Here is a 12,828-nt window from a genome sequence, read left to right on the forward strand (position 1 = left end):
ATATCTGAATCTGGCAGCTCCCTCAACTGCAGCCCCATACTTTGGCCCCAGAGAAATGTCCAGGTTACATGGAAACCCTAGCAGTCACAGGATGTGAGCCACAGGTCTGGACATCTCGATGCTTGGGAAAGGGGACTCTGGCCCCTCTCTGTCTGACCTGTGACCTTCTTGTCTTCACAGAGACTTACTGCCCTTCACTCTGAGGCTGCCCCAGGCCATCCTCGAAGCTAGCAGCTTCCTCGAACTTGAGACCATCTCCAACCTGGGCCTGGGTAAGTCTTCCTGGTAGAACCAGAGAGTAGGTGGGTACTGAGACAAAGGGGTACTGGGATTTCCCCCCATTGCCTTAATCAGTGTTCTCTAGAAGAACAGAACCATCTTAGTGTCCTAATGCTGTGAAGAGACATCATGACAATGGTGACTCTTACAGAGGAAAGCATTTAACATACAATTGGGTCTGGCCCCTAGTTTCAGAAGTTATTAGTCCATTCTCCCCATGGAGGGAAGCATGGCGTCATGCAGGCAAGATATGTCACTGGAACGGAGCTGAGCGTTCTACATCCAGATCTATAGGCAGCAGGTAGAAAGAGACACTGGGCCTGGCTTGAGCTTCTGAAACCTCAAAGCCTACCCTAGTGACACAATTCTCCAACAAGGCCATACCTCCTAGTCCTTGTCAAGTAGTGCCACTTCCTAATGACCAAGCAGTCAAATGTATGAGCAGATGGGGCCATTCCTGTTCAAACCAGCACAGGAACAACAGAATGAATATTCCATGGCTTACACTGAAATAGTAACAACAGTCTCACACATGAGAGGCTAACAACCCGCGCGTTGCTTGGTTTTGGAGGCCCAGTGCCTTGGCAGTCTGCGTGGTCCTACAGTGGCTATCTCACACTGGAGAGGCCAAGACTCCAATAGTTAGTTCCTCAACCCACATGACTAGCTGTGTCATCAATCCCAGTATGGCACCAAAGACCTCCAGGTGTCCTGCAGAGAGTCACTGGTCCTCTCAACAATGGAATCCTGGAAACCCTGGATTATCATAGCTGCACAGGAATCTGTAACCACAACAGAGCCCAAGGGAAAGCCAGACAAGCAGAAGCCGAGTCATCTTCCTCCCACCATGCCCTGTTTCATCTGGGCTACTAGCAGAAGGCAGCACCCACATTTGGGGGTGGATCTTTCCACACCAATTAAGACAATCAGGACATTCCTCAGGTGAGGCTCGCTACTCAGGTGATTCTGACTTGTGGCAAGTTGACATTAAAACCAACCATCATACCAATAGTCTTTGCAAAGATGCCTTTGGGTAACACCAAGCTGGATCCTGAACCTTAGTTTGGGAGCCTACACCCCTTGGCCCAGACGTGCTGATCCACTCAGCAGGAAGAGCCCTCAGGGCTCTAGACAGAGGGGCCAGGGACCATAACCAGGCTGATCACATTAGAGGCAGCCCTGGGAAAAATAAGGTCAACACTAAGGCAGTTCTGAGGGCTGGCCAATGTCATCCCTGCTCCTTTTGTCCCAGCCCTGGCCCTGGCCCTGTCACAGCCCTCATCAAAAAGAAAAACATCATGGATGCTATCTAAATCAGGGTTACTATTGCTGTGACGGAACACCACGACCAAAAGCAACCTGGGAGGAACGGGTTTATGTAGCTTACCCGTCATCATCACTACATCAAAGGAAGTCAGGACAGGAACTCACACAGGGCAGGAACCTGGAGACAGGAGTTGTTGCAGAGGCCATGGAGGGGTGCTGCTTACTGGCTTGCTCCATATCGCTTGCTCAGCCTGCTTTCTTATAGAACCCAGACAACCAGCCAAAAGGTGGGCTCCACCCACAATGGGCTGGACCCACCCACATGGATCACTAATTAAGAAAATGCCCTACAGGCTTGCCTACAGCTCAATCTTATGGAGGCATTTTCTCAATTGAGGCTCCCTCCTCACCGATAACTCTAGCTTGTTCCATTTTGACATAAAAACTATCCAGGACGGATGAGATGGGAAACTGGAGTGTGCCCTCATGCCCTTGGCTATCTCCCTGCCCAACCAACCAATTCTAAGGTACGGTTGGGAGCATTCCCCAACTTCCATTCTTTAGCATAACTGTATTAGAAAGCCAACTTCCTGGGCTCTTCCTAGGTGTCTAGTCACACTGAAGTCTCTGTAGGTATAGGTTTGGCCAATGCTAACTTAGGACTGGCCCTCATCAATGCTGGCTCTGAGGAAGGCAAAAATCTCAAGGCTGATAGCTGCTGAGACTCTTAAGCCAACATGTGTTGGGGACAAGAATTTTCCTACTTCTTCATGACATACAGAGTTGTTTATGGCAGATGCTTCCACAGTCTCTGTGACCAGGGGTAAGGAAGAGACCCGGGACTTCAGCACCCAGAGCCAGGACATGTCTGTAGACAAAGCATCTTTATTAAGGTACAGTGGTTCACTGGACACTGTCTGCAACGGGTCACAGCACCAGAAACACTGGGCAAAATAGACACCAATGTTGCCTGAACAGAGGAAAATTAGCCAAGTCTGAAGAGCCAGATCACAGAGGAAGTCAGGGACAGACCTCAGACCAGAGAAGACACACATGCATACCATCTCCCAGGCCAGACTTCTGTCCTCCTCCCAGAGGGGTCTGGGGACAGCGGTTTAAGAGAAGAATTCGTATCTACTTCACATTGCCCCTTAATTTAACAGACCCTGCTATACTGGTTTACCAAGTAATGGGAGCAAGCATTGAACTTCGAATATACCCATTGGCCCTGTTCTGGGACTCAGGCAGGCGTCCCAGAGGCTGATATCCAAAGCTCCTTGTAGATTCCTCCTGCTGGAACAACCTGGAAGCACTTGCTGAATGGAAACAAGCCAATTTGCTTAGGAGAACTGAATTCCTGGCTGGAACATAATTCCCCCCTCCCCTTCACCCCCCCCAGACCCCCCCCCACCGCTCTTAAGAGAGTGTCACCTCAGGCATAGAGTGAACTGGAGATGAAAGTCACCTCAAAGGAAGCCAGGGATGGCGCAGACTGGCCTGTCAGCAATGACGTCTTTGATAATGGGACGTTTAAAAACCAAATAGGCTTCTCCTGAAGAACCACCTGGAAGGTTCTGATCTGATGAGGTATCCCCAGTGCTGAAGACACAGAGCCAGGCCCAACAGACTGACTTTTCCCCAGAACCAAGGAAAGGTTGGCTTTCCAGTTCATCTCCTGAACAGATGAAAACCTGAAACTGCCAGACACCTGGCCCTGCCACATGCAAGCCGCAGCCTTGCCAGCCTTTCTGTGCTCTGATGATAACCGAAGAGGGTACCTGTCAAGCGCCCAGGCACCTAAACACTGTGCTAAGAACATTGAGTGACTCTTCTACCAGGCGTGTCCAACCTTCTGACATTGCAACCAGAGGCTCTCTGAGAGGCAGTTCACCCATAAGGACCATGCGATCAAATTACAAAAAGGAAAAAAAAAAATCTCACGAGGTTTTAAGTAACTTGATTCTGTGTTGGGCTGCTTTCACAGTTGTCCTCAGACTCATGTGGCCTGTTGTTTCAAGGACTAGACACACCTGTTATAGCAGAACGCTGAAACCTCCTCACACTTGCATGGAGAATTCTGAGAAGTGGAGGGGAGGGCCACCGGGCTTTGTGAGCAACAGCCTCTTCTCTGTACCGCAGCCTTCTGTGTTCTGCAAGCCGCTCAGAGCCCCTTCTGAGTCCTCTGAGCCACCAGGCTCCGCCTCTGGCCCCACTCCCACCCCCACCCTGCCATTGTTTTGGCAAAGGAGAATTGTAATAATCCCTAGCCAGCTTTGAGTTGGAGGAGGTCTTGAGGCCAAGTGTTCCCTTGGTCCAGCCAGTGTTTCCAGGAGACCCAAAAGCAACATAGGAGACAAGTTCATTATTCCATTTTTAATACTGAAAGAAGGAGGAGGAAGGGGAAGAAAAAGAGAAGGAAGAGAAACCCATTTGATAAATGAACCCATGGGAGTCAAGGAACCTAAAGAGCTTTCTCAACTATAAATAGAAATGAAGCAATGGTCCATGGTACCACATGAACGGAAACAATGCTTAGTGAAAAAAGCCAGCCTCGCAGCAGCGCCTATGAGACTCCATTGTAGATGTGCTCAGAGGAAGCAAATCCATAGACACAGAAAGCAGTTGGTGGTGTGCCAATCACGTTTCATATTCCTGTGATAAAATAGGGAACAGAAGCAACTTAAAGGAGAAGGCTGTTTGGGCTCCTGGTTTAAAGGGACACAATCTATCATGGCAAGGGTTTATGGCAATGGGAATGTTTGAATAGGACGTCTTACACCAGGAAGTAAGAGAGGGCTAGAAACAGGACCAAGCTATAAAACTCCAGGCTCACCTGCCATGACCCACTTCCTCCACCAAGGTTCCAGCTCCTAAAAGAAACACAGTAACCAGATCAGGATCACCAGCTGGGACCAAGGGATAGTTCATATTCAAACCATTAACATTGGATGGGGGTGGGGGTGGGGGGACTGATAACGGACACAGACTACCTCGGAGGGGTAGGGAGGTAGCCATAAAATGCCTTATAATCTATCACAATGACAGTTGTACAGCTATGGGTATATTAAAGCCATCAGGGAACTTTTTAAATAGGTGAATTACGTGAATGATGTTCTGGTTGAGACGGTAGAGGAAGGTAGACTATACGGCTTCCTGTAAGTGGATGTGATTGGAGCTGGATTCACACTTTGGCTTTCTAAGTGGGACCTCTGTGTTCTTTGTTAGCACCCACTGCCGTCTGAACCTTTCAGCCTTGTTCACTGCTTCCCGCTCTTCAGCTCCTTCCTCCCCTTGCTCCGGCTCCAATGGGAAATAACATGGCGCCCTATTGCCAAAGGGAAAACAGCAAGCCCTCCCTTTGCATTGTACCCTCCGAACACTTCTTTTTATGGCATCTTTCTCTTTTTATGAAATCCCAGCACGGTGTGGGTTTCTTTTTAACCGACAAGACCAGAAAAAGCCAAGGCTGGAAAATCATGCATAATCCCTCCACTGCTGCAAAAATACAGTTCTGCATTTTGCCTTTCGCCGTTGTTTTGTGTGAACATATGTGTGACTTTCGGTTGTTTTTCTCATACCCAGAGTCAAGAAGTATCTAGTCAACAGTAGATACTTGCACTAGGTTTTCAGTGTGCCCAATGGTCTCATCATTACTCTTAGTTTTTTGAGGCGTATTTCCTTCTTCTGTGTCAGTGACTGTATTTTATTGTACTTGGTTTGGGTTTGGCTTTAATGAGTAGACTAAGCCCTGCTGTTTGGACAGGGATGATGTCACCAAAGCAAAGCTATTCTCTTTCAGGCTGAGCGCCATGGGATGGCTCTTGCGTGTTCGTTCATCAGTCGACACAAGAATAGCCAAGCTTAGACTTGGAATTGCCAGCATTCAGCAGTACAGGGTGTAAAGGATGTTGTCGTAAGAGGTGAATCCAGCACTGAGATGTGCGCAACTGATTCTCAGTGCAAAGACGGAAGATGTTTCTGTGTAGTGCCTCTGAAACATGCCTGAGGCACATAGATACTTAATGTTTTAAAACTAAGGAAGCCGTGCACCGTGTACTTCTCCCAGATTTGCATGTACTTTGTTTTTTTTTTCCTTTATCGCACAGAAATGAGAAAGTTTCCTAGTTAGTTCATTCTTGAGATTTGTTGCCTCTTGAGACTTGGGGACTGGGGAGATAGTTCAGTTGATAAAGTACTTGCATGCAAGCATAAAGATCTGATTTGAGCCCTAAAACCCACATTAAAAAGTCAGGCATGGTCAGGCCTGCAGTTGTAACCCCACCACTGAGGAGATAAAAACAGGTCGGCTCCTGGTCAGCCAAACTAGCTATTTGGTGAGTTCCAGACCAATGAGAAACAGTCTCAAAAAGCAAGGTGGCTAGTGCCCAGGGAACAAAAATCAAGGTTGTCCTCCAGACCCACATGCACCTACGTGTGCCCACATACACACCAAACAAAACACTTGACTTTGAATGAAAGTCCAACAACCCACCCTTGGATGCTACAAAAGTCTGTATTCCCCCAAGTTCCCTGGGTTTCCCAACCATTTCCATGGCTCATGAATCCTTAATTTGCCCTGAGGTACCACAGTCCAGAGCCTGGCACGTTCCAGGTTCTCCAAACACTGCAGGCATAGAAACTGGCAAGAGGTCCCCTGCTGTCCAGGTTCAGAAAGTGTTGGCACCAGAAAAATAGCTCCCTCAGTCAAAGGGACAGGCCCTTCCTTACTGGAACTTGAGTGGCTGAGCTAAGTCTTGGCATGGGGCCTCCAGGCCGTAGTGCCCACAGCTCTGCCAACTGCTGGGACTGCATGACACAATGTTCTGCTTCTCTGGCCTTGACTCTCTGCAAGCTGCAGAGAAACTTTCCAACTTCCTTAATTCTTGTTTTGTTTTGAGCGTAAAGCTCTGAATTGCCTCAGTGCTTCCCTTCCATAGCCTTGGCCCTGAGATGTGGCCTCTCCAGTGCCCAGCAACACCCTCCCCTGGAAGTAGCATAGCCTTGGAAGCCTGTGCCCTGTGAATCCATCATTCCTGTCCTGGGGGCAGGCAAGCAATATCCTGAGCTCTGGACCTGTTCCCTGAGACCCATTGCCTATTCCATACTTGTGAGATGCTATCAAAATGTGGAGCTGTGTTCTATTCTGTGCTGGCTAGGGACCAGGTCTAGACCTATGATGAGCTGCCTGTCAGTCCTTCCCCATCTGAAACTCTTCCACGCCCTCCTTTCCCCCTCCTTCTCTCGGTGTGTCATCTCCTCATCCTCCCATCCCCCAGAAGCTTCCACCTAGCCTGCTAGCCTTGCCAGTGTGTGCTTCTCCCCTATATGGGGACCACTCTGACTAAGCTGGTTTTCTCAGTAGTGTTGGGTGCTCATGCCTGGCCCCTCTGCTCATTGGAGCATCATCTCAGAGATGCTCAAATGGGAGGAGCATCAGTGTAGCCTTCTGAAGCCCAGAGTATGGTGGAACACTCAAACAGGAGCACAGAATGGCAGCCCCCGGATGGTGGTCCCTGCAGTTGGAATACACAGTAGGACTAAGAGACACAGGCATCCCGCACACATCAGGAAATGTACTCCAGACATGACTTTCTAATCCTTGAAGATGAGTAAGAACCTAGCAGGTGGGGAGGAAAAGAATTCTAAGCAGAGAGAACAGCATCAGCCAAGACCGAAGGATAGGGCAGGCAGCACATGTCACGCCCAGGAAGAAGTGAATGGCAGATGAAGGCTCAGTAGATAATTCTAGAAGAGATATGTGGGAGCAGGTCTCATAGGCCTTGAGTGAGGTCATGCAGGCATTGATGGGAAGTTCTGGACATCTGCTACCCCATGACTTTGTCCGTCAACCACATATCTTAAGGAACCGTGATGTGAGGACAGAAAGAGCTGATCTCAGCTTACTGGGAATACTGGTCATCAGGACTGTAATCCCAGCTGTCTCACGCTCCTCACTGGGAAGATGTCAAGGGGACTGGATCGCTGTACTGGGCTTGCATAGACATGGCTACAGTGTTCCTAGTGCTTATTCCACACAGTGAAACCATCTGTGTGTCTGGACACCAAGAGTTGGTCACTCAGGGGTCCAATGTTTTCTTGGAGGGCAAAGCCACAGCCCAGCCTTCATGAAGAGTGGTCCTCAGACCATGGGAAACCCTAACATGATCTGTCCTACCCTGTGGCTGTGATGTTTGCATATTGTTAAAAAAAGACCCATGAAAGGCCACCATCTTGGTGTTGTGGTGACAGCTGGGTCTCCTGGACTGGCTGCCAGGTGCAGCAGCATCTGTCTAGAGAAGGGCCCCACAGTGAGTACCATGCTCCCTTCTGTAAGAGGCACTCACAGTTGAATATGGCACAGCTTGCTTTCTAGCCTGGTTTTGTATCCTGTTCACATTGATAGACATACAACCTCAGGCCACCAAGGTGGCCAAGGCCTGTGTCACTGAGCCAGCCATCATTAAAACTGGCTCACACTTGACTCTGCATGCCCCTGCCATCCTGCAACATCTTTCAGTTAGCCATCAAGAAGCCTGTCTGCGGTGGTCATGCCTGATGCTACAGGTCTGTAACCCCAGCGGCTCTGGAAGCTGAGGCAGGAAGATTAAATGTTCAAGGACAGCCTGGGCAACTTAGTGAGACCCTGCCTCAAATTTTGAAAATGTTCTTTTAAAGGGGGAGATATCTCCATGGTAGAGCATTTGCCTAGCATACGGGAGGCCCTGGGTTCAATCCCCAGTACCACAAAGAAAAAACCAAGGGGCTTGTGTTCTTACAACATGGAGTAAGAGCCACCAACCACATGCTGGCAGGCAAAGCAACCGAAGCAGGAAGTGGGGCAAGTGCCTTCAAAGGAGCCTGTGCAGTGACCTGTTCAACCCCCAGCACCCTGTGACCTCAGATGAATACATTTTTCCCTGAGTCACTTGCTTTCATCTGTAAAGTGGGGAAAAGGCCTATGGCCAGAGGTCATCAAGATGGTCCCAGGACAACTGTAGCCAGTGGCTGGTCTCCTGCACAAACCCTGACTGTTCGCTCCTGGTGTCACACTTGGTACTCCTTTGCATAGGGGTATTACTGAGGAACTATGGGAGAAAGAGTCCACCATTCTCCCGGGAATCCGCCCCAGCCTGGCTTGTGTCCTTCCTTCCCTTAAAATGGTCACACCGAACAGGACCTGGGTCCCGTGTTTCTCACCATATGGAACCACTCATGAGCTGAGTGGCCTTTTCTCCAGAGTCATATAGCCCTGTATCTTTTGGGAGGCCACGAGCATCCCTGAGTTTGCTGGAATATGGTACCCAGAAGCTAAAATCTCTCAGGTCAGGCCTTGCCTGGTGGCTTCCATCACAGATAAGGCTATGAGGACTGGTTGATAGATACCCAGCAGGGCAGGGCTTGCTCAAAGATAGGAGCTGTGTCCTCACCTGTCTACTAGCCTAGTTCCTCAGTGTCGAGTCCTTAAGTCACAGCAGCCTGCAGTGGGCAGATACAGGTCCAGCTGTACCACCCAGAACTCTCCGGTTCCCTTTTCTTGTGTGTGCCAGCTGCAATAGCCATAGTAAATTCTAGTCCCTCCCCTTTTATTATAGGGTTCCCTCCCAGCACCCTGTGATGTTACTGTTGAGACACCTGCTGGGGAGACAGCTAAACTAAGACCTAAGATACAGTCTTCCCAGGGTACCCAGCTGAATAGCTGCAGAAACCCCGACGTGTGCTCTTTACCACAGGTATTCTCCGAGGCATGGGCACAGAACTGAAGCCAGGCCTCTCATGTCCCCTCCCAGCTCTCCTCAACCCTCTGCTGGCGGGTGCACAGGGGACTTCCCCTCCTGGCAGGAAGTGGTGGGAGAAGTTTAAGAGTCCAAGAAGGGAAAACAACCTTACGCAAAAGCGAGGACCCTTCCCCCACTGCTAGAAGGAGACGCAGGGCTAACTGTCTCTGTTCTGTTTTCCTCAGGTTTCTGGGACTCCTCTCTGAACTCTTCAAGGGGCCCTGCAGAGCCACTCAGAAGCCTAGCCCCTGGGACCCCTGCATCCTCCAGCCTCAGGCCTACAACCCATTACGCGAATTGTTCCTGTGAAATCGAGCTCTCGGTGGGAAATGACCGCCTGTGGTTCGTGAATCCTATTTTCATCGAGGACTGCGTCTTACCGGCTGATCCACCTCCATTGCCTACTGGCTACCTTCCACGCCCTGTGCCTGCCACCCCGGATGCTACCTCACCCACCTCTAAGGGGTCCCCACGTCGTCCCCCACCTCCACCCCCGGTACCCACTGTTCCTCCTACTGGCCCTGCCCGGCCTCCTGCGCCTCTTGTACTGCCTGCTGGTCCTTTGCCCAACTCCTCCCTAACGCCCACCTCTCACCTTGCACCCCATGCACCGGGCCCCCCTGGCCACTCAAACCAACCACCCATGACAGCCTGCGAGAGTCTCCCACGTCCAGCTGTAGGCCTGGGCCCATTTGGAGAGGAAGAGATGAAGCCTGGGACAACTCCCAGCCCCGTGCACCAAGCCCCTCCTCCTCCGCTGCCCCTGAAGAAGACTCTTCCAGCAGCTCCTCCCAGGAGGCGCATTTCTGAGAGGGTATCTCTGGAAAGCCAGAATGTGGGGACTTCGACAGACAGAGACCACTCAGGCGTTTCTAGGACAGCCTCACTCAACCTTCCTCCCCAGAGCACCGTAAGTAACATTGGGGACAGGCCTCCAAGGACCACGGAGCAAGGCCAGGACACAGAGGCCAAAGCCAGCCATGCTGACAGCATACCACTGTCTCCTGGGATGGCCAAACAACCCCCAGTCCCACCCCCCAGGAAGAAGCGGGTCTCCCGGCAGCTGGCGTCAGCCTTTCTTAGTCCCATGGAGACCCCCATAAAGGAGGCATCCTCTGAGAAACCGGCGCCTGGTGCACCTTGGGAAGGCTCGAGTCCTGCCCGGCAAGCTGAGATGCAGCACCTCCAAGTCCAAACCAGCGTCTGTCCCCATAGTTCTCCAGAGTTCAAGGGTTCCCTGGCCTCACTCTCAGACAGCCTGGGGGTGCCTGCCTCAGCGGCTGACCAGGACTCCTACTCAACCAGCAGTGCGGAAGAGGAGCTGGAGTTCAGCAGCCCCAACGTGAAGAAGAAGCCCTCGATGATCCTGGACAAGGCCCGCCACCGCCTCAGCTTTGTCAGCTTCGCCAGCGTCTTCCATGCCTTCCTCTCCAGCGACCGCAAGCTGTATAAGAAGGTGGTGGAGCTGGCACAGGACAAGGGCTCCTACTTTGGCAGCCTAGTGCAGGACTACAAGGTGTACAGCCTGGAGATGATGGCCCGCCAGACATCCAGCACCGAGATGCTGCAGGAGATCCGCACCATGATGACCCAGCTCAAGAGCTACCTGCTACAGAGCACCGAACTCAAAGCCTTGGTGGAACCCACCCTGCACTCGGAGGAGGAACTCGGTCAGTGGCAGCTGGGAGGGTGGGAGGAAGAGCGGTGCATAAATACACTCAGGCACCCCTGGACACAGGACAGCCTCTGGGGCCTCTTTGTCCTACATCCTCTTTCTTCTTCCTCCCTGACTGTCCCACAGATCTCCTGGGCCCAAATCCCTCTCTCAGGTACCGCTTCTAGGGAGCCAAGTCAAGGCAGCCAACTTTCCTGACTCCTGGCAAACAGCCCAGCAGCCCTCCTCTCCCCCACCAGCCGCAAACCTCCAGGATGACAGGTGTTATTTTTCTCTGCAGCCACCTACACGTCCGTATAAACAATGAAAAGACTCAGGCAGACCACAGTGCTAGAGCTGGGCATCATAGCATCTACCTGTAGTCCCAGCACTTGAAAAGTGGAGGCAGGAGGATCAAGGCCGTTCACAGCTACGTAGTGAGCTGGAGGTCAGCATGGGCTACTTTGTCTCGAAAAGCAAAGCAAAACAAAAACGTATTGAGAGATTTTGGAATTACCTGATAAATATTACTGTCCCTCTGAGTACCACCTCCTTGTGGGCCTGAGCCCCTTTCCTCCTCCTCCTCCTCCCCCCCCTCCTCCTCCTCCTCCTCCTCCTTCTCCTCCTCCTCCTCCTCCTCCTCCTCCTCCCCCTAGTAATTAAGAGCATCAGTTCTGGACTCAAAAAGGATACTTTGAGACACAACAGAATGATGGCTCATAGTGAGAGATCCCTGAGGGAAAAAAGAGTATCAAGTGTCACCCTCCCTGGAAACGAGCTTGGACGGATGGATGGATGGATGGATGGCAACTGATATAGTTGCCAGGCCACCATATTAGAGTCCTATAGAAAGGCAGCAGTGATGTGCTGAGGTTTAAGGCTGGCAGTTGCCTCTTCAGGAGGCTATAGCTGTGTGTGTACCCCACCAGGGATGGAAGGTTCACCTGGGCTGGATGCTCAGGGCGGTGCATGCAAAGGCCACCCACACAAACCCCTGACTTTTTCCACTAACAGTTACCAAGTCCCAGAGACCCAAGCATCACCCTACAGAGCTTCTCTGGGGAGGAAATGAGTAGTATAAATAGTCAACAGACTATAAATGCCTCCACCTGTTGTACCGGAAAAAAACATGGTAGCAAGCTAGCTAATCATGTGTCCCTCCTATCCTCAGGAAGCTCTTATTCTGACAAATGACAGGTAATCTGCAAGGAAGCCATAGAGGAAGATGACATAAGTGTAAAGTAGGCAGGAAGTGAGGTTTGGAGGCCTGCGGAGAGGTAGGTCACAGCGTCACAACCCCTGAGATTTAGCATTTCTGCAAGGGACCAGGCTGTGGCAGGTTCAAGGCAGGAATGCCAGGACCTCACATGTGCCCAGCACTGTTCTGGTCCTTGAGCTGAGTAGGAGCAGAGAGACTAGAGGCAAGCAGAGCTCCAGTCATGACAAGATGCACTGGAGGCAAGTAGGTTGGGCAGGAGGCAGCGCAATGAAAAACTGGGCACAGATCTAGTCTATGTTAGTGGGCAAAGACATAGCTGGCCTCATATGGCTCGGAATAGCTAAGGACCAGTATAAGCATTCCTGAGAGGCCATAGCTACAAGCCTGAAGACCCAGACCAGGAGAAGCCCAGGGGTTCTGTGTCAGAAAGATGGCCTCCTACCTCTTTGGACATACAGGAGGGGATGGATGGAAGCTACTGAGACCGAGTCTACAGTCTGGGGGGAAATGAGGGCTGAGCACAGATGTCTGGAACCCAGCAATGCACAAACAGCCATGAGACAAGTAGATTGTGGCCAGGGGAGATCTCAGGCAGTATGCAGAACAGGAGCCTGTGGACGGGCATAGAAGACATG

At 51.1% G+C, this 12,828-nt stretch overlaps 1 protein-coding gene and 1 long non-coding RNA gene across 4 annotated transcripts in view; one reads left to right on the forward strand and one right to left on the reverse strand.

The window, feature by feature from the left end:
* Positions 1 to 12,828, forward strand: part of Rin3 (Ras and Rab interactor 3) — a 106,551-nt gene that overhangs the window by 74,810 nt on the left and 18,913 nt on the right. For all 3 annotated transcript variants that reach the window (XM_028777333.1, XM_028777335.1, XM_028777334.1), the window contains exons 5-6: positions 181 to 272; positions 9,506 to 10,990. In XM_028777333.1, the coding sequence (XP_028633166.1) occupies positions 181 to 272; positions 9,506 to 10,990 (1,577 nt within the window). The remainder of the gene's footprint in view (positions 1 to 180; positions 273 to 9,505; positions 10,991 to 12,828) is intronic.
* LOC114629333 lies at positions 3,904 to 7,182 on the reverse strand. The gene is made up of 2 exons (XR_003712632.1): positions 4,379 to 7,182; positions 3,904 to 4,197 (listed from the first exon to the last, which is right to left on the reverse strand). It is a non-coding gene; the product is annotated as an uncharacterized LOC114629333 (long non-coding RNA).

The sequence above is a fragment of the Grammomys surdaster genome, unplaced genomic scaffold, assembly GCF_004785775.1.
Source record: "Grammomys surdaster isolate TR1022 unplaced genomic scaffold, NIH_TR_1.0 279, whole genome shotgun sequence".
Classification (NCBI taxonomy): domain Eukaryota; kingdom Metazoa; phylum Chordata; class Mammalia; order Rodentia; family Muridae; genus Grammomys; species Grammomys surdaster.